This window comes from Schistocerca serialis, chromosome 2 (genome assembly GCF_023864345.2).
Source record: "Schistocerca serialis cubense isolate TAMUIC-IGC-003099 chromosome 2, iqSchSeri2.2, whole genome shotgun sequence".
Taxonomy (NCBI): domain Eukaryota; kingdom Metazoa; phylum Arthropoda; class Insecta; order Orthoptera; family Acrididae; genus Schistocerca; species Schistocerca serialis.
The window spans coordinates 446,613,327-446,635,939 of record NC_064639.1 but is presented as its reverse complement, the minus strand read 5'-3'; the positions used below and the strand labels follow the sequence as shown (position 1 = coordinate 446,635,939).

Below are 22,613 nucleotides of genomic sequence, written 5' to 3'. Positions count from 1 at the left end.
TGGTTCTTTCAGGGTGGAAAATTGCTAGCATCCAAAAGCAACATAGCAAGGAAGCCATCAACTTGAGAGCTTTCGCTGTCGCTGCCACCGCACCCGTCTCCTTTACAATCCTCGTCGGAGACGATGAGACCGACTTTTGCGGCAGGCTCAGCCTGATATCGATCGTCATCTTCTACTCCTTCGCCTTCATTAGAACTTTTCCATTCTTTACTCGAAGTCGACGTTCATTACTAGAGGTAATAACAATTTTAAAAAAAGGCGATTTTAACACTCAGATTATACTGAAGACGAAGTGTACCTATTTAAGCGAAAAGCTGTTGTTTCAGAGATAGCAGCCATCACTATGCCTCTTTAGGTATTGGAAATAACATTTCTGGCTCATCAATGTATGGACAACAAGTAAAATAAGGAAAACGAGAAATTATCAGTTTTCAGGTTTCGAAGTCACTTGATTACTTCAGCTCCTGCCAGATGCAGTTCTTCCAAGGATGCGTTGAAAGCACGCACGAGGAGGCCCACTATGATATTAGGCATAGTCTAAATTCACAGTTTCAAGAGCCTCGTCATACACAGCTATGGAAAGCAGAAGCTGATCTTCAACGTGTATAGTGTCTGACTTGTGGGAGGTGGCACGAGATTTATTGGAACCCGCGGATTTGAAAGCCTAGTTGTGATCACAAGAAATCTTGTTTGGGTGAAGATGACCACTCCCATTCCCAGTGAAGCTTTTGATTGAAAGCGTTTGATGACATGCTCACGGCGATTTTCCAGGCTGGTTCACGAGATTTCAGCAAGATTATACACTGAAGAGAGGAAGAAAATGGTACACCTGCCTAATATCGTGTAGATTCCCCGCGAGCACGTAGAAGTGCCGCAACACGTCGCGGCATGGACTCGACTAATGTCTGAAGTAATGATGGAGGGAACTGACACCACGAATCCTGCATGGCTGTCCATAAATATGTAAAAATGTGAGGGGCGGAGATCTCTTGTGAACAGCACGTTGCAAGGCATCTCAGGTATCCTCAACAATGTTCTTGTCTGGGGAGTTTGGTGGCCAGCGGAAGTGTTTAAACTCAGAAGAATCTTCCTGGAGCATCTATGTAGCAATTCTGGACGTGTGGGATGTGGCACTGTCCTGTTGAAATTGCCCAAGTCCGTCGGAATGCTCAATTGACATGAATGTATGTAGGTGATCCAGACAGGATGCTTACATACGTATCACCTGTCAGAGTCGCATCTAGACGTGTTATGGGTCCCACATCATTCCAACTGCACGCGCCCGAACCATTACGGAGCCTCCACCAGCTTGAAGAGTCCCCTGCTGACCTGCAGGGTCCATGGATTCACCAGGTTGTTTCCATGCCCATACACATCCATCGTGTCGATACAGTTTGAAACGAGAATCGTCCGATCAAGCAACATGTTTCCATTCATCAACAGTCCAATGTCGATGTTGATGGGCCCAGCCGAGGCGTAAATGCGTCGTGCAGTCATCAAATGTACACGAGTGGGGCTTAGGCTTCGAAAGCCCATATCGATGATGTTTCGTTGAACGGTTCGCATGCTGCCACTTGTTGATGGCCCAGCATTGAAATCTGCAACAAGTTACAGAAGGGTTGCGCTTCTGTAACATTGCACGATTATTTTCAGTTGTCGTTGGTCCCGTTCTTGTAGGATCTTTTTCCAGTCGCAGAGATGTTCTACCGGATTCCTGATATTCACGGTACGCTCTTGAAGTGGTCGTTCGGGAAAATCCCCACTTCATCGCCTTCTAGGAGATGCTGTGTCCAGTCGCTCGTGCGCTGTCTATAGCACCACTTTCATACTCACTTAAATTTTGATTACCTGCTGTTGTTGCAGTGGTAACCGATCTGACAACTTCGCCGTATTATGCCTCCTTACATATATCTGTATTTGAATACATACGGCTATACCAGCCTCTTTGGCCCTTCAGTAGAACCTCACTCACTGTCAGAATGCTCAGTCTCAACGTAGCACTGGGTGGTGATAATAGAGCAACAGTGAACAGCGGTAGCCATCCTAATCTTCGTGTCCTCACGACCATGGCAATCGAAGTTTTTGAGATATTTCTTGCATGTCGTCGAAAGAGAAATACGAACAAAGGCTCGGATTGTGACACCTGAGCCCTTAAGAGGATGCACTCACTTTCTGAAGGGACACAATTCAAATACATGGAATTAGAAGGGCACACCAGAGCACATAATAAGGCAATGCCCTCTGTATGCGGCAACAACTGACATACTTGGATATGTCAAATGTGAAGCATGTCCTGTAGCATGATTCAGTCTGACAGACTCTTGACAAAACTTCTGACACAACGTCCAGAATTGCCGGAGAGGCACATTATTGTCTATACTGACATGCTCCCACTTCTCCACAGGAAAAGCTGTGAAACTGTATTACAGGTGACGCGTTGCGTCATGCAGCGAAATTAGATTCTGAAGATGATAATGGGCCCTAGAAGGAGGGGAATGTCTCGAACATCTTGGGTCCAAAGGTGGAAAATGTGTACACAAAGGCTGGCTCTAAACTGAAATAGAGCTTCTGTGCCCCTGGCCGACAGTGGACCTACGGACCGACTGCTTCTGAGCGGCTGGAGGAATCTCCGTTGTAAAAACTGTAAACAGACGGGAAGTTTTCTGTACTGATATATCATAGCAGTAGCAGAGATAATAATGGTGGTGACATACATATGTAGTAGCGCCAATATTCATAATTATGGTGATTTCTCCTAGTTCCAAATGGAAAGTCGTCGTTCGCCTACTTGAAATGAATGCAGAAATAAAATTATAGGCAGAAAATATAACATATTGTAGAGTAGTAGGTAAAAGGTTATATTTTAAATAAATAAATGAATGAAATAGTCCTTCTCAGGATTCACAGTATAAGACACGTTTTTACCAACGATACGTGTACTACACTGCCAGTCGATTAAACTACCGTCACTTGCACGTTATTTTGCATTTCACTTCATCATCCTACGTTGAGTGATTTACACAAGTCTCCATGTGCTTTGAAGATTGTGGAAGTTACAGGAGACGCAAACCATTGTGTGTCCACAGCCGCCCGTCACAAAGGCAGCCTGGTCCGGAGAGCGAGACGCCCTGAAGGCGTCTTCGCAGTGCCCGCAGTTCAGAAGCAACGCGTTGTCCGGCAACGAGGACTGCCTCTACCTCAACGTCTACGGTCCAGGGGTGGGTAAAGCAACGAGTTCTCCATTAGTCGCATCCATTAGTCAGACTAGAACCTGTATTTTGTTTTTTAGTATATGGTTAAACATTAATTACATGTAAGTGACGTTATTGTTGCTGTTGCGTGCATTTGTTTAGACTCCGGCGCCGACCGACTCGCCGAAAAGCGTTATTGTTTGGTTCCATGGCGGATGTTTCACACGAGGAATTGGCAGCTCCGTAACACCAGACTATTTTGTTGACAATGATATCATATTCGTCGGCACCAACTACCGGCTGGGAGTGCTAGGTAAGAATTACAACTAATGCTCTACTAGTTTCATACTATGTGATTGCAAGTAACAAACCGAGGCTGTTCCCATCTAAATCGGGAAGCCAGTAGGAACCTGTATTTACTCCACTTTCTGTTTGTTCCAATATACCTATTTCTAACCTAAAACGTTCCTACAGAGTGCTGAAAACTCGAAACATATATGTAGTCAGTAGTGATATGAAGTATTCTGTAAACATTGACGGGCGTAGAATCTGCAGTATTAGTGGAGAAAACAGCACGAAGCTAAATAATAGAGGGGATAAAGAGACGTCGCGGATAGCAGCAGACACCACATTAGGATTAGGACGTCGAGGATGAACTTCCTAACTGCGGTTGCGTTTCTCAAACCGGTGAAGTAGCTTTACGTAAATGCTAGAAATACTGCACTTGTAATACATCTAGATATGCTATGTTCTTTAGCATGGACCACTGTTTGAAATTATATGCAGCTTTATACGAAGAAAAGTTCGAGAACGGAGCCATCGAAATGACGATGAAATGCTAAATTGCACTGATACTCCTATTCCTGAGTATTGCTATGAAAACAACTGCTATTTTGTTCAGAATCAACAGGAGCGTGGTAGATTTATAAAATTCACAGATCAGAACCATTTACAAAGATGCTATTTACGGTGAAACGGTGAAGAGTACATAACGATCAAATCTGGTTTGGTGTTCACGCTAGTGTTCAAAAGCACTGGGGCAAGTAAGGAAATTCACAGATATTATAAAAATGGATGTATCTGTTGTACTTGCGTGTGTGTGTGTGTGTGTGTGTGTGTGTGTGTGTGTGTGTTCCTCATGTCCTCCTAAACTACAGAGCTGATTTCAACCAAACATCATACACCTATCTCTTTCTGTCAGACAACAATTACTCTGTGGGTAAGAACCATCTAGCTATGATAGTTCAGCAGATATGAAATCACAAACGATGAGATGTGCGAAGAACTGACATTTAAATTTATTACTTCTGTGGTGCTATTTTCACTCACGATAAGTTTCACAGACAGTACACACATATGCCGCTATGTGCACCTACAAAATTATATCATAGTACCACATATTGTTCAGGAAATATGACGTCAGAAACACTGAAATACGTAAATAAGCGTCGCCTCATGCAGGACATTTTCAAAATGGCATCTATAGATGATTTGGCAACGGCCTTGCCGTAGTGGATACACCGGTTCCCGTGAGATCACCGAATTTAAGCGCCGTCGGGCGTGGCCAGCACTTGGATGGGTGACCATCCAGCCGCCATGCGCTGTTGCCATTTTTCGGGGTGCACTCAGCCTCGTGATGCCAATTGAGGGGCTACTCGACCGAATAGTAGCGGCTACGGTCAAAGAAAACCATCATAACGACCGGGAGAGCGGTGTGCTGACCACACGCCCCTCCTATCCGCATCCTCAACTGAGGATGACACGGCGGTCGGATGGTCCCGGTGGGCCACTTGTTGCCTGAAGACGGAGTGCTTTAATCTGTAGATGATTTACATGACAAGCAACGTGCCGTAATTGAATTTTTAAATGCATCGAAAGAAACTGTTGGGAATACTCACAAACTATTGTGCAAAGCCTATGGAGCATCTGCTGTCAACAGCAAGTACAGTTACGTCCTGGGCACGGAGGGTGAGGTCATTAGAAGATGGTTCGGAGGAGCTCCACGATTTGCAGCGGTCGGGGAGACCATCCACAGCTGTCACATCAGTCACACCTGACTTAGCCCCCTCGGACTTCCACTACTTTCGTGACAAATAAAAACACCTACAGCCGTCCTTATGATTTTATTTTATTTTGCCGCTACCATTTTCAACGCTTCAGTGCGTCATCTTCAGGCCTGTATGCATAGAACATTGAAGATAGCATTATTAACTTATCAATCAAGTTACATAGAAACAAATTAAAACAGAATGAGAAACAAATGCAAGACTCTGCAAATGAATTTGCACCAAACATTTGACAGAAAGAAGAGATACATCCACTGTCACATATCTAAAATGATACATCCACTGCCAAATATCTAAAATATACAATCACGAATTTCCACTCAATACATAGTACAGTTATACTATATATTAAAACCTCTTTAAATACTATTCATGATTTTTATTGGACAGTCGGACACACATTATCTGCACAACCCTGAAATAACTTACGGTAAGACGAAATAACTGTAAAAGGTGATGAGTGGAAGGAAACAATAGCTCACAAACAAGTAAAAATATGGAACATGACCTAAGTGCCGTGTCAAAGTATAAAATACTTATATGTACACAGATGAGGAGCATACACTATGTCATACCTATAAAATGAACGTCCAAAACGTGTTATAAACCGAATGTAGGACCCACATATATAGAACGTATGAAAGACGCCCACAAGGAAACTGTTCATGATGCAAACATTCATATTCGAAATCATCACATATCGTGTACTGCCATGAAATAATCACACAAAGGGATAGTAAGTAGCCCACAATGATGCAGTGTATCATGAAGGATAACTCAATAATATGTACATACATGAAAAAACCAGAAAAGCTTACTGAGTAGCACACCGCTCAAAAAGTACTCTTGTGTGTTAAACCTAAGTGATCACGAAGAAATTCCACTACTTTGGACCATTAAATGATGCCATTTGAGGAAGACAGTTTGAGGACGATGATTAAGTGTTTCACACAATGATGCGCTTGCTACGCCACCACGACAAGGATTGGTACCGACACTGCATACACGCCTTTGTTTCGCGCTGAAGGAAGGCCGTAGAATGGGATGGAGATTCCATGGAAAAATAGGGTGTGTAGATAAGACACCATTCTTTCGAGTGTGTAATTCTCATTATGTAGAACAAAGAATTGTTGAAGAAAAAAATCCTGTGTCTTACTCTCTGGACAACCCTCATACTAAGACACTCCTACAGTTGTGTCAATTTAAGGAAATCTGGCAGCTTTCAACAATGTTGTGAAACGACAGTAGCCATTCGCCTATACGAGGTGCATTCAAGTTCTAAGGCATCCGATTTTTTTTCTCCGGACTGGAAAGAGATAGAAACATGCGCATTGTTTTAAAATGAGGCCACGTTCATTGTCAATACGTCCCAGAGATGGCAGCACCGTACGGCAGATGGAATTTTACCACCAGCGGCGAGAATGAGAACTGTTTTAAATACTTAAAATGGCGACGTTTTCCTTACTTGAACAGCGTGCAATCATTCGTTTTCTGAATTTGCGTGGTGTGAAACCAATTGAAATTCATCGGCAGTTGAAGGAGACATGTGGTGAAGGAGTTATGGATGTGTCGAAAGTGCGTTCATGGGTGCGACAGTTTAATGAAGGCAGAACATCGTGTGACAACAAACCGAAACAACCTTGGGTTCGCACAAGCCGGTCTGACGACATGATCGAGAAAGTCGAGAGAATTGTTTTGGGGGATCGCCGAATGACTGTTGAACAGATCGCCTCCAGAGTTGGCATTTCTGTGAGTTCTGTGCACACAATCCTGCATGACGACCTGAAAATGCGAAAAGTGTCATCCAGGTGGGTGCCACGAATGCTGACGGACGACCACACAGCTGCCCGTGTGACATGTTGCCAAGCAATGTTGACGCGCAACGACAGCATGAATGGGACTTTCTTTTCGTCGGTTGTGACAATGGATGAGACGTGGATGCCATTTTTCAATCCAGAAACAATGGGCCATTCAGCTCAATGGAAGCACACAGATTCACCACCACCAAAAAAATTTCGGGTAACCGCCAGTGCTGAAAAAATGATGGTGCCCATGTTCTGGGACAGCGAGGGCGTAATCCTTACCCATTGCGTTCCAAAGGGCACTACAGTAACAGGTGCATCCTACGAAAACGTTTTGAAGAACAAATTCCTACCTGCACAGCAACAAAAACGTCCGGGAAAGGCTGCGCGTGTGATGTTTCACCAAGACAACGCACCCGCACATCGAGTTAACGTTACGCAACAGTTTCTTCGTGATAACAACTTTGAAGTGATTCCTCATGCTCCCTATGCACCTGACCTGGCTCCTAGTGACTTTTGGCTTTTTCCAACAATGAAAGACACTCTCCGTGGCCGCACATTCACCAGCCGTGCTGCTATTGCCTCAGCGATTTTTCAGTGGTCAAAACAGACTCCTAGAGAACCCTTCGCCGCTGCCATGGAATCATGGAGTCAGCGTTGTGAAAAATGTGTACGTCTGCAGGGCGATTACGTCGAGAAGTAACGTCAGTTTCATCGATTTCGGGTGAGTAGTTAATTAGAAAAAAAATCGGAGGCCTTAGAACTTGAATGCACCTCGTAGAGCAATGAAGAGGAGATGCGATAGAGACGTTCACAAAACAGCGTTGCAGACACGCGAAGCAGCGGCGTCCGGTGAACAGCCGGCGAACGCACAAGGTTTCGTTTCTTATAGAAAAATGACAAAATGAATACCTGGGAAATTCCGGGTTATAAGCTTGTTTCGTCAGAGATGTTTATGAAAGTATTATAAAGAGGCTTCATTTGGACATCGTTTTGCAAGTAGAATAAAGATGCACCTTGAAACAGAACAATGTCGAATTTGAGGCGAAGTATCACTTGCAACGTATATCAGTGGTTTCGTCGTTCAGGGAATGTTCATTGTAGGCCAGCGCAAGGTCGAGCAACAGTAGTAAACACTCTAGTCAACAGAAGCCTGAGATCCTAGTATGTATCACTCAGTTGTGTGCATAGTTCTTTTATTGCTGCGTTCACAGTGAAAACTTCTCGTAGGTTTCATAAGCACTGGAGACGAGGTGGTGCCCGGGAACATGGGCCTCAAGGATCAAGCGGAGGCCCTGCGCTGGGTCAAGAGGAACATTGCGGCCTTCGGCGGAGACCCGAACCGGGTCACGCTTCTGGGCCAGAGTGCGGGAAGCGCCTCCGTCCACTACCACGTGCTCTCGCCGATGAGCGCAGGTAACCCAGCCTCCGTGCGTTCACTAAGGCGACTATTTAGTCAGTAATTTTCCATTGATCTTTACTTTCTATATCGTGGTTTCAAATGTGTTTGCTAGAGGTTTCTTGTTTCAGCTCAGGACAGGCTTTTCCAGCTTAACATTGTGTAAATGTAAATTAATATAAGTTTGTTTTCTTAGAGGTCCTGCATTTCTAAATGAAATACCGCGAGTCATTTCTTGCAAATCTCTTGATCTGCGCTGGCATAAAAGTCAAATAAATTTCAACAAACTAATAAATTACACAAATTAAAATGAAAGAAAATGTGACTTATGGCCCGTTATGGTGTATCGGCGTTGAATTAAGATTAACGCATAACGGGACGGAAGTCACATTTTTTTCATTTTAATTTGTGTAATTTATTAGTTTGTTGAACTCTATTTGTTCAATCCCAAACAATCATAGGACATTGTTGAAAATTTAAATATACAGTCTCTGTGGGAAAAAGCTGAGTTGTGTACACGTTCAGATTTCACCTTAAGCCGAAGATCTCTTCTCTAACCCTTGTAAGTTCAATCCCGAAGTGGTCCTACGATAACGTTTCAGGCTTAATGTTCCATTGTTTACGTGGAAAAACCCAAGTTGAATCCAAGTTCACATTTCACGTTGCTCAGAAGACCTCGCCATAACTGTATGAATAACCTGTTCACAAGAAATACCATGCATAGTAAAAAACTGAGTTACTCGAATTACCCATCACGTGGCCGGGCACTTTTTTTATAAATGACACAAAATGATCTGGAAACCAGGTCTAGGCAAAGGTATCCCCAAAAGCTCATCCACATGCTATTTGCAAAACATATGTTTTCTGATCCATTGGGCCGTGTTCCTCTGAACTTCTCCTGGTGTTACAATTATTTTTAAAACAGCTGCAGTGGATTGTATCCTACATTTTAGTTATGGCAGACGGTGACAGGCTCATATATCGAAAAACAAATATGCAATGTTTACCAAAGCCGTTTAACAAATAAGTGAGTAACACACCATCGATATACCTCTGTTAAACTGACCAATCAATGTAATTTCATCAGAGACACACATTTGCTATAAAAATGTAATTGTCATTCAAATGCTCGTACGCTACATGAGAGTGTAGTTAAGTATTAAATGCTTATGTACATTCATCAAAGTGTGCTCCTATAGCTTCGTCATGCATAACATATGAAAATTTCCCTGGGAATCTCATACAACTTCGTCCCACGTGGCCATATGTACGTATCACCAGCTGTACAGTCTATACAGCAGTTCCCACAAGATGGTGATGGTACACAGCAGGAAATCGTCATAAAGTAGCTTCTCATGGTCGAGGTTCACTGCCACGTACAATTTTTTAAGGACATTATACTCGCAGTTGACTGTATAAACTATTTATTTCACAACTACAATTTCGGCCTTTGGGCCAGTATCAAGTGGTACTGCAAAATATTTTGTTTCAAAACATGTCGGACTTCGAAATCTTCCGGCATGTGCTGAAGCAAAATGTTTTGCAGTATCACTTGTGAATGGCCCAAAGGCCGGAACTGCAACTGGGAAGTAAATATTTGAATGTGTTGACGGCCAAAATGATGTCCCTTAAAAATTACTAAATGGTTTTGGTTTGCTTTACTAAAAAGGCATCGTAACTGGTTTAGAATATGTACATTCGACTTCCTCCACCTTACGTGCGTTAATCAAAAGATATGGACATTGTTTTAAAGATGAACTGCGCAGAAATGAAACTATAAACACTTATTTTTGTTGTCTTTCTTGAACGAATTGCACTTATTTTGTTCTGTAGGTTTACACATACACTCATTGCGATTTTCGTTACTGTTGAAGAATATTTCGACTCACCACGTGGTTTGGCTTATATCGGATAAAAACCACTCTATTGTCATCTGGCGTAAACTAAAGCAAATTAGTTTTGGTGCATTATAAGCAACAATTATAGTTAATCTCATCTTTGTTGCTGAACTTTTGTCTCTGTGCATACCACAGCGCCCCAGGACCTATATTCATTGTATTGTTATTTTACTAGACCGTGGCCTAATAACCAAACAGATGGGTCCAAATGAAATAAACGTTCTGTACTAAATAGAAAAGAGATAGGAGTATAACACTGTAATTATTGCAGTATGATCTACTTCCTATAGTGAAGCAGACTGGAGAGAGGCGTTCTTGAATGATGCTACTCGACACATCAACAGGACAGTGTCTTACCTTCAACTGACATTTTCTTCTTAGCGGGACGTTATAGTTATCGACTTAAACAATTGTTATTGTTGATGTAACTAACGTTACGTATGTGGTATCAAGTTGGAAAGATAATACTGAAATAGAAAGAATTTTTTGATGTCCATGTTACTTCAAATAAAGGAACTCACCTTGACTAGAAATATGCCGATTTAAAAGTGCAAATAAGGGCTAATGTCTAGTTTTGTCATATGTAGCATCTGATGTGATTACTTTCTAGTTTTCATCCGTCTGCTACTATTTGCTAATAGGTACTAACCTGAGTTATCAGCATAAGGTCTTTTTAAAATTTTGTTTGTAGGTAAGCTCCAATTTAAATATATTTATATTAATGTATTTTATAGGAAACTTAGGTATTCGTTAGAGTCTGATATGATTTGTGTAGCTAATCGACAACTTTTCATAATCGTCAGGTCTATTTAAGAACGCCATAGGAATGAGCGGAACCACTTTAAGTCCTTGGGCATTCTCCAAAAACGCGACGGACAGGACAATACGGTTTGCCAAATATTTGGGATACACCGGGTCCACTTCAACGGAGCTCCTAGCCTTCATGAAAACTATCGACTGGACCAGACTAGTTGTGGACGCCAACAACGCTCTGTCGGAAGAGGTATGTATTGATGTCTTAAGAGTTCTTTCCCACGCGACCAGCGACGTGTCCTTTATCACTACGCACGACCGTTTACAGGAATTAAATCTAAAAATGGCTACACAGCAAAACGAGGACAGGCGACCTCTCAGTCTGTTTAAACGTTTCATAATAAGTATGGGAGACCGTCGGAGTCGAAGATGATATAAGGCGGAGTGTGATTTGTTGTAATTGTATGCCTTAACGAATCGTGCATTCTGCCTTGATCCTGGTTTGAGTTCTGGTGACGCACAACTTTGCCGTGTCACAGTGATCACTACTGAAGTAGCTGTAATACTAAAACATTACACCCTCTCTCACTGCAGTTTTTCTTAACGTATGATTGACTTCGAAGCGCTTTCTGGTCATCATCGTCTCAGTATACGTCTTGTCACAATAGTAATCTAATGAGCATTGTTCACTTTTCTTAAAATGTTTTGATCGTCATTGAAAAGTTTACTTACTTTTGCGGTCAAATGAATGCTTTATTGTTGAAAGAGGGCGTAATAGAAGATTCATTAAAGAATTTCAGGTTATAATAACTAAATTGCTGATTTCAGAAGATTTTCTAAAGTACAGTGTGTTTCCAATTAAAGGTTTGATCATTAGTTTGCTATAGCTGCAGTGTCGTTTCATTGCAGAAACTCAGTCCACTAACCTCCAGTTTTAAACATTTCTCCTTTATGGGATGATGGCTCACGATAGGTGATAGTAGTTTCCGCTAGTCTCTCGAACTACACGGACACTAGTTTACCACACTGTGCTGTGTTTGGTACTAGCACTGATATTAGGTACAGTCGATAACGGAGTAAACGTAGTTTCTTGTATGATCACCGTATGGCATGATTGACTGGGAGACTTCAAGGGTTAGGTCTGTGGTACTTTTCCTCCACGAAGTGTGAGGGTTGTGTCTTAAGAGAATCTGTTGCATTTAGGTGACTGAAATGAGTGTTTATCTGTATACTGTGGTGATACGTTTATGTGTGTGACGGTAAGAGTAGAAACAGGGTCCAATACTGTGCCGGGACCTAGCCTCCTCCTCTCCAATCGCAACAAGGGGGTCGCCGGGATTAACGTACCCGTCTGACAAACGAATCACCATCAACAGTCTCACATGCCATCAATTTATGACAGACAGCGGAGACGTTTGTAATTTCATCCAGGGCATCCAGTCTGGTGATCAAGAACTTTACGGCACCACCTCCTCTTACCGGCCAAACACTGGCCGTCAAAGTTTCTTCCACAAGCAGGATTCGAACCGGCTTAATTCTCAGTCGAGTGCCACCGTACGGGCCCGAGTTAGTGACACTCGCTACCGAGGCGGGTAATAAAGTACATTATAAGCGGTAATGTAATCAACATGATAATCTATACAAGGTGTAAACGTTAATTTCTTACAACGTACCAACGTAGAGGAAGTCGAGAGGAGGAATTTGACAGAGGACTATAGTTGTCCATCAAGTCGGGAAACTACCACAAATTGGTGTAAGAAAACCACCTTAGTTGTTGAGCTGAATAAATTGAAAACTGCGACCTCTAGTGAAAACGTATCCCTGTAAAAACTACAATAAATTACCTACAAAAAAAGCTTAAATAATTTTTTTCTTCTGGAAGACATAGTCTGAGGGCAGAGAGTGAGAGAATATCGAAAATCTCGCGCACGGTGCATGCACTGTAACCTAGCCGGTTTTTGAAGACCACTTTGTGTAGTTTCCCGAACTGATGAATTACAAGGATCCAGTGTCAAAGTTTTCATCTCGACTTCCTCTCTATCACTGCGCTATGCTGTAAAGAATTATGGTTTACAGCGCAGCGTGTTTCGTAAAAACAATGTGAATTTGTAGGACAGGCATTCTCGAACCCCGTATCTGATTCGCAAGGCAGATACACTGGAGGCAAATGTAATTTACATGGCTTGCAAGATTAATTTACCCGAAAATCTGGCTGTAAGTACACTAGTGAAGAAACCTTGACAGAGATGATTTAGTAACACTTCCTAAACACGTAACACTGGCAGACAGCAATGAAAGCCAAAACTGAAGTCCCTTGTAGTGTGGATGAAGAAAAACCAAGGCCAGAACATGAAAAGTCAGTGCCCATAACAGCTATGTTTACCTTGCTGCAGGTGCGTTCTTCTGTTGACATTTTCGCTCAACGCTAGCAAATATTATGACATTACCGGGACCACGTCGAATAGCACAATTAGTTCGATGGCCTCAGTTATAACGTGGCCATATTCTAGTCCTATGAGAGGCTGGATGATATGCCAGAAGAAATGCTCGATACCAACTTCTCCAGGTATCAGTGGCCCGCAAATTCACGCTTGGACCACTGCTTCAGCAGATCACAAGTTTGCCTCGGCATCAACTGGGACTAAGCCAGTATCAGAAGTCAAATTATGAGCAAATCTGTATCCAAAGTGACAGTCCTGAACATGAAGAAACTTATCACAGTACAGCCCAACTCCAGTGGAGCAACAAAATCCACTACTAAATTTTGTAAATTAGCAAGAGTAGACTCTGACTTTGCGTAGTTGACCAGCAGAGTCATAACACGACTAGCTTTTATCAGGCATCGACAGGCCAGAATATGCCTGATGTGGAGAGTCACAGTCTACGACGACAGTACTACTCTAATGCTTCCGGACACTGGCAGTACATCCAGAAGGTTCTATCAGCACTATTGCCCAAACTGTCTCCTAATGGCATAAACTGCAGACTGTGGGACGGTATTTTATTCAGTCTAGCCGGCCGGAGTGCCCGAGCGATTGTAGGCGGTACAGTCTGGAACCGCGCGACCGCTACGGCCGTAGGTTCGAATCCAGCCTCGGGCATGGATGTGTGTGATGTCCTTAGGTTAGTTAGGTTTAAATTGTTCTAAGTTCTAGGGGACTGATGACCTCAGCAGTTTTAAGTTCCATAGTGCTCAGAGCCATTTGAACCATATTCAGTCTACATTCCAGGCACTATCCCTCGAACCGCTGCGACAACAGACAGAAGTAACGTAGAACACTTTCTCCCTAGATAAGGTTGTACACTTCTAATTTTATCTCTGTTCTCGACTGTAGGAACTGTTTCACGTATAAAGACAGTTACATACGACTGAGAAACTGTTGTAGCAGACAATCTGTTCCAGCTGTATGACCGTATGATTATGATCAAATACGAGTATATACCTTATATCCTGTGAAATATGTGAAAGAAGCAGCATTCATGCTTTAACATTGCTTCACGATGGCAAATATTCGTTACACACAAATCAATCCGTAGGCTCTATGCTCTTTCAGAGACATGGTTGATGTAAGTTAGTGTAAAGAGACTTTTGTCCGCATAGCACACTTGACTTTTGACCATGCTGACTGGAATAAACTCTTTAAAATGTTGTCGGCTGCAGGAAAAAATATCAGAGCGAAAAGTTATTAAAAACTGCTTTAACAACCGCACTAGTGTTATAAGAATTGAATAAATTGAAGGTGAACCAGTAATTGAGAAGGGAGTAAGACAGGATTGTAGCCTATTATCCATGTTATTCCATCTGTAGACTGAACAAGCGTTAAAGGAAATCAAGGGGAAATTTCACACCATCGTACACGAACTACTTTTCTTTCAGTGCAGTCTTAAAGGAAAACAACATCCTTGGTGTTTTCGGAGAGAAAGTCCTCGAATATACCGGCAATTCTACTGGTAACAGTTATAATTATTCAGTACATTTAATCGTAGAGATAGAATGAAACGAACAAAAAAGTCCAGACTTTCACAAGAAAACCCTTCTGAGTGACCATGTTTTTGAATGCAATGGAGATTTCCACACACCCACTGATGTTTGTTGTCGTCACTAAACACTGCTTCCCTAGTAAAAGTAGCCTCATCCATAGATTCCCAGACATGTGAGTGACTTTTTAAGTAACAGAACCCAGTACGTTGTCCTCAACGGCGAGTATTCATGAGAGACCACAAGGAAACGTGATAGACCACTTTTATTTTCTGTATGTTTCATCTGAAGGGGAAAGTCAGCAGTAAATTACGAATGTTTGCTGATGACGATGTGTTGTACAGGAAGGTGCAGTCGTTGAGTGACTGTAGGAGTATACAAGATGGCTTACGTAGAATTTATAGTTGTGGTGGTTATAGCAGCTTGCTCTAAATGTAGAAAATTGTAAGTCTGGATAGTATACACATTCCTGTAACGTTCGAGTACACCGTTAGTACGATGCTGCTTGACAGAGTCACATCGATTAATTATCTAGCATAATGTTTCCAAAGCCAGAGTGCCCGAGCGGTTCTAGGCGCTACAGCCGGGAACCGCGCGACCGCTACGGTCGCAGGTTCGAATCCTGCCTCGGGCATGGATGTGTGTGATGTCCTTAGGTTAGTTAGGTTTAAGTAGTTCTAAGTTCTAGGGGACTGATGACCACAGCAGTTAAGTCCCATAGTGCTCAGAGCCATTTGGACCAATGTTTCCAAAGTAATATAGAATTAAATGAGCGTGTCAGGTTGGCAGTAGGTAAGGCGAACGCTCGAATTCGTTTTATTGGAACAATCCTCAGAAAGGGCAACCTATGAATGAAAGAGATGGCCTACAGAATGCTAGTGCGATCCATTCTTGAGTATTGCTCAAGTGTTCTGGATCCCCACCGGATCTGGTTAAAGCAAGAAACCGAAGCAATTCAGAGGAGAACTAGATTTCTTACAGGTAGCTTCGATCAACACACAAGTATGACGGAGGTGCTTCGGGAAGTGAGATGGGATTCCCTGGAGGGAAGGCGACGTTATTTCCGAGAAACACTATTGATTTAGAGCACCAACATTTGAAGCTGCATGTAGAATGATCCTAGGGCCGCCAACGTAGTTTTCGCGTAAGGACCACGAACGTAAGATAAGAGAAATTACTGCTCGTACTGAGCCATATTGACAATCGTTTTGTCTCGCTCTTCTTGGGAGGCAAACAAGAAGGGAAATGATTAGTAGTGATACAACATACCCTCCACTTTGCACCTACGGTGGCTTGCGAGCACGTATGTAGATTTAGATCCATAAACAGAGAGGAGTAGGAAAAATCTACATTGGTGGGATACTGTCCAACCTTAATGTCGATACACAAATCTTTCTTTCCTCTTTGATAACCTTTTCTTCCAAAGCTTGAATCGTTTGCGCACGGTAAGGATGTGAACCGTTTTCCTTGACGTCCCAACGTAGCCGATGTGCAACCTCGAACTTGTGAGCTGCTGCAGATCGTGCAGATCGAAAGCATTGTTTCGAATCAATGGAGTACGTGATGCATTTCCCACCTAGATTTTTTGGGAAATTCGAGGTTCCTTGTCCTGGTTTGACGTTATCAGACAGTTTTTCTCCACTACGCATACTATTCCTATGTGGTGCATCGCAACAGCCCTGCCGGAACGCCTTTTGGTATGTCGGACACTTGTTTTAGTGTATGGCAATGCATCGACACTAGAACCTCTGACAAAATGCGTGCTTTCACAACGTATAAGCATGTCACTATGTATTAATGCTTTTTATAGTTAGGCATAAGATGTAATAAATATCTGCGGAAGCTCCTTGGGTAGGAACACCGGATTTGTCTCCCTGTCCTAGGACAGCACGAGTCTGTTCACCTGCGTGTGGGTGCCCAGCGCTGAACCGCAGCACGACGGGGCGTTCCTGACGGAGCAGCCTGCTACCCTGGTGGCTGAGGGCCGCTACAACCTGGTACCCTACATGGCGGGCGTCACAGATCTCGAGCTGCTATCACAGACCCATAGTGAGTCCACTAATTCTTCTCTTTTGTAGCACAACTGCTTCTCAAATGTGGTTAGCTTCGATAGATCTTCCTTTCTCTTGTTTTGCAGAAAACATCTGTAGCTAAATGGTGAACATTGGTCTCCATATCTGATTCCTTTACGAAGCTAAAATTTAGTGGTATTTTAAGCTCTTAAATTAACATAGCTGGCGGCTCTGTTTATGTCTTTCAATAAAAGTTGTCACTTGAATATTTAATATCACTTTTTAGCGAAATATTGTTGTCAGTTTGCCTTTAAGGGGAGCCAGAACGATCCATCTTCTCCATGTTAATTTTAGCAAGTAGAAGGAACATTTTTTCTAAAACCAATAAACATATTGCTCTGAAATTTAGACTACATGTTCAGTGAGTATTTCTCTACAATGTTATAATGCCATGTAAAAAGGAATTATTGTTTTTTTTAATCTGATGCTTTTTTTTCTCTAAAATTTTGAACATTTTCTTCTATTACTCAAACAATATTGTGTATAAATTTCATTGATATATTGTTAGCAGTTTTTGAGAAAATGTTCCTCAAAGATGAAAACTTTAAAGTTACAGGAAATGGCTTCCTAAGTGTTTTATTACACTCCTGCCCCATATCATGGATTATCAGCACCCTCTTCTTTTTCCAGTGTTAGTTTCTTTTTCACTGGTCTTTTCTTCCCTTTTGCTGCATGTTGTAGGCTTTTGTCTCTTCTTTCTGGACCTCTTAGTCTTTCTTCATCAATTAGGCGCATTGTGGAAATGGTGTTGTGTCCTGATTGGAAACCTAAACGTTGCAGCACATTACATTTTATAATGTTTCCTTCATAGTATGTTGCCACTGCATCATACTCTCCAAAATGTAATGTTTTTATCTGTACTAACACTCTTTTGGGAATCCTAATCTAGATTAAATTATTTACAGTTTCATTTGGATTTTGTGTTTTCCCATGTAAACACTTTTCCAATAAACTTGGCTGTGATAAATCTCTGAATATGGGCTTAATTACAACAATTACAGCATTTGGCAAACTGTTTTGATAGGCATATTCCTTTCCTGAATGGTACATACACCACGAGTCATCACCTATGGGGCACAGTGCATGTTGTGGGTAGTCATTCGTTGATATAGTATGAAAAAGTAATGCCGATACTGATCTCCACATATGCTCAATGCTTCTCGTATTTTGTCTAATTGCACACCCATAATACCCCTGCAATCTATCAATTGCTTCATCTGTCAATCTTCCTCTTCATCCAAGGGTCTTACCATCACTAAGCTTCTGAGATCCTAATGTCTGCTTTAGTTTGCGCAAGCGAGCCCCCATACACTTATGCGCATGTCCAATGCACTCCTGTTTTTTAATGTGTATTTCATTGCCATAAGGTTTGAGTTTCTCTAAAACATTATACCCCTTAGAATCACCATCTCCTAGATAGTGTACCGTACAATAAACCACTCCTGTGATCTGGAAAAAAATGCTTTCACTCCCTCTACTTCCATCGCTCCACTCGTTCCGTGAAAATTTGCTTCACAACTTTCACTATGTTCGTCCTTGGTATTGCTCTTACATCTACAATGTTTTGAGAGAATAGCAACATCAATTACTTTGGAACTGTCTTCACTTCTAGCTGTCACAACTCCATGTAGAGATTTATGACCTCTACGTTGCCATGATCCATCTAAAGCAACAGTTACGTCTCTACAATTCCCCATATCTGTCATAGCTTCTGCAACTGCTTTCTTCATTGTTGCTTGAGCAATATCTTCAGCAGAAGATCCCACTAATTCATTATAAAATCCTAACTTGGTTGGCGGTTTTGGCAAGTTCATAATTCCACATAACATTGTCCCTGCAGCACTGCCCTTGCCAATGCAACGCAAGCCATACACCAGCCTAACATTTATATCATACATCTTCTTTCCACTATTGCGACTACGAGGAATACTGTTGGCACTAGAAAACGTAATTTCTGCAGCACATTTGTTACACTTCAATAACATTTTGCATGCCAAACCAATGTGTGAGGTTGTTTTCAATTCCAGTCTTCTTTCTTTGCAAATTTAGCATAATATGTTATGTTTCAGAATATTAGAGAGCAAGGAAATGTTAATTATTTCATTCACATCATTACTGTCACTTTCATAGTTTTCAAATTATTCTTTGCTGTCTCAAAGTTTCTTGCTGGAAGAAGTTCTATCACATTCATTTGGAGTAGTCGGTGAAGCAGTGTGAGCAGCATCTCCCTTCGAAACAACAAAACGTTTCTTCTTCCACGCATTGTGCCTTTTCTTAAACACTCGATTGCTGAAACGGGGCATATTGATATCCACAAACAAAATACGTAAAACAGGTGCGAGCAAAGTTCGTCGAATACGCAAAATTGAACAGCTTAACAACACAAAGCAAACTCCATGAGTCATCAAACACGGTATAGCGTTTATATTTAATCATATTAACAGTCACTTGTCACAGAGATAAAGCCATAGAACGTTGGAAAACAGAACACTGTCTAATTCCGCAAAGATACCCTGCTTTCAGCCAGCGAGCGGCGCCGTCAGAGGTGACACACCAAGTCGCCACAACCGTTTACGCGGCGTGTCAACTTTGCAGCGACAAGAAACACACTTAGAATTCACTTAGAAGAGTTAAACTTGATTTGTTTTATTCAGAAAACTCCAAATAATTTTATAATGAAAAAACCTTAATTTTGTAATTTTCATCGTTCTTTTCTAGAAAAGGTATTTAAGACAATTTTCATACTGCGTAGCATAGAGGTAACAACTTTAAATTATTTTTTTTTAATTCCAGAAACGTTCGTAATTTAGAATGCTCATAGTTTTTGCCAGATTGTTGTTTCGAAATCGATGAACGTTTAACCCTAACGGTCCCTCCTTAAGGCATTCTGGTGAACTCTAGGATTCTCGCTCCCCGCTTCTGTATACTCACAATCCTGAGCACGTCAAAATATTACTGATCTCTAGAGTACCTATTACTCTCTTAGCTTTTGATTGATGCGCTATTCCATCTTGAATTAGTTACAAAATGAGATAATTTTTTAACATTTTAAATTTTCACTAAGAGTGGAGTGGTGGAACGGTGTGGGGGGAACTGCGCTAGAAGCTACATTTGTAAGAAAATAATGAATACTGCCTAATTACGTCCCTTCCGTGCCAAGGTAATCATATTGACCCACACGAATAAATAACACAATATGGTAGGAGTTATCAAAGTGTTTATTGACTCATCATCCCTCAACGATGGCTCCATTGCTGTATGCTTCCCATTCTCTAGAAAAAAGCTCAGATTTAGGTACTGTGGCGAACTATTTTGCGGCAGAGATTGAAGTGCTTTGTTTACTTTGGTCGCTTTTGTTTTTGTAAATGCAGACTTAACCTGATTTTGATTTTATTTTTGTTTTTCGACAGGTGGTGGGATACTTTCTACAGAGGAACAAATAAATAACTTGAACCAAAACTTCGACGAAATTGTCGCTTGTGACATACGACTTCCAACGAGACAGGAGCAGCTGAATGGGGCTCATTCCGTCAAGCAGTTTTACTACAACGGAAGTGACATTACGGTGCAGGACAGTTACACTACGACACTGGTAAGCAGAGGACAGGGCAAGACATCTAAACAATATTTTTTAGACATCTATCGGAATCCAATAGCAACTCTTACATCAGTTCTTAACTTAGAAAAATACGAAGGACGAATACGAAGAAACTAAGAAATATGGTTACCCTATGTGTCTAGGTCAAGCATAAACAACAAATAAGAGCATATTTCTTGAATAATATGTCTAAAGGGCTACACATTAGCTAAAACATAGAAGCAAGACAAAATTAAACAACTTGCGGCAAATTCTCTATCAAGATAATAAAACACTTGATATCAGAGGTGGTTGTAATTAGTACCGGCACGTCATGCTGTCAGAGAGATTCTGAACCACCTCAATCACTAATCGACGCAAACCTTGGAAATAAGCTAGGCCCAGGTCTGTAAGAACTCTTAGTTCACGTTTATTGGCTACAGATGGTCGCCTCAATGCGCACCATACATACTCAGATGTGGAGACCTCAGTTGTCAATCCATGCGACAAGTTGACAATGAGAGCGTCTCGGTTCGGAATAGCAATATTGTCTATAAAAATGATCTCTGTTGACACTGCGACTCTGAAAAGTTGCACATCTGATTGGCGTGTCTCATCTCTGTTGTTATGAATGTTAACAGAACTCTTCCACTCAACAATTAAGACGTAAAGTTCTGCCCGTGTATCTTAACAAAAGGGCACGGCTACAAGCAACAAGTCCTTTTATTATTATTATTTGCCTGTGGAGGGTAGGATTTACGATACGATTGTACGACGAGCATCATTCTGCAAAATGGACTGCCATTTATCTTTGAAGAGAACATTCCTCAATTCCCTCTCAGTCACATCTGGATGCTGTTGATTTCCATAAACAGTTCTGATACAACAATGACGAGAGCGGAATAAACACTGCCTAATGTCTTGTATACAGACCAAACCTCTGTGCCTCCCGTATAATTAAGTTTGGAAACTGCATCTTACTAGACAGTTATAATTTCTACAGGTAACTATTTTGAAGGATTCCTCACGGGGACGTCATACCGAACCAATTTTGGACTGTGAGCCCAACTTATTCTGGTCAAGAGTAAACGTTTTGTGTCTGTGAGAAAAATCACTGAAGCAGTGAATTGTCACACTGTTGTTCGTTTGAAGATAATTAGACGCTTGTATCACCTAATTTAAGGCATCTAAGTGTTTTCTGAACAGGGTTCCAATAGAGTTTTTGTGTCTTTGTGCAGTAAATTTCAGCAAGTGACTACCTCCTGGTAACAACAAAAGTGCAGGCGCATTATCTCTGAAAAACATCTCTGTTAGAAGTACCTAGCACTTAATACCTGCGCAGTTAGCACAAGTTCAGTTTGTGAAGAAATTTTGATGACTGTTTGTAGTAATTCTTCATCTTCTGCATTTCCAATTTTTCCAAATTATTCTTAAACATTGGACACTAATGTATAAGGTTTACTGTGCAAAGCTTTGCAGTTTCTTTTTATGCATTTTACTACATAAATAGTAAATGTTAAAGGAACACCATAACGTTTGTTAATGATTTAGGGAACTTCAGTCAAATTATCTGAAATTAATATTGTTTTTCATAATTCTGTTACACAAGAAAATGACAACAGTCTTACGATGGACACATTGCGGTACCTAAATCCCTAGATCTTTTAGCTTATTGATTTGTACTTTAACATAGCAAATTATTTAAGGCACCAGATACGCTGGCGCTCTGAATTCACCATCTAATTTACTGAACAGAAGCTGAATAACGACCCATGTTCAACCGTTTCCCCATTATCGAGGTTCACTGCTCCACTGTGAAGAATCATTGGTTTTATACAAGCATTTCCCTAGTTTTTAACACGTATTTATTAGGTCG

The 22,613-nt window shown here is 41.5% G+C and overlaps 1 protein-coding gene across 1 annotated transcript in view; it reads left to right on the top strand.

Annotated features, from left to right (window-relative positions):
- The window catches only part of LOC126456065 (venom carboxylesterase-6-like), a 68,480-nt gene that overhangs the window by 29,885 nt on the left and 15,982 nt on the right, over positions 1–22,613 (top strand). The window contains exons 3-8 of the mRNA XM_050091819.1: positions 3,087–3,218; positions 3,354–3,504; positions 8,290–8,475; positions 11,160–11,359; positions 16,972–17,137; positions 20,571–20,752. Coding sequence (XP_049947776.1) covers positions 3,087–3,218; positions 3,354–3,504; positions 8,290–8,475; positions 11,160–11,359; positions 16,972–17,137; positions 20,571–20,752 — 1,017 coding nt within the window. The remainder of the gene's footprint in view (positions 1–3,086; positions 3,219–3,353; positions 3,505–8,289; positions 8,476–11,159; positions 11,360–16,971; positions 17,138–20,570; positions 20,753–22,613) is intronic.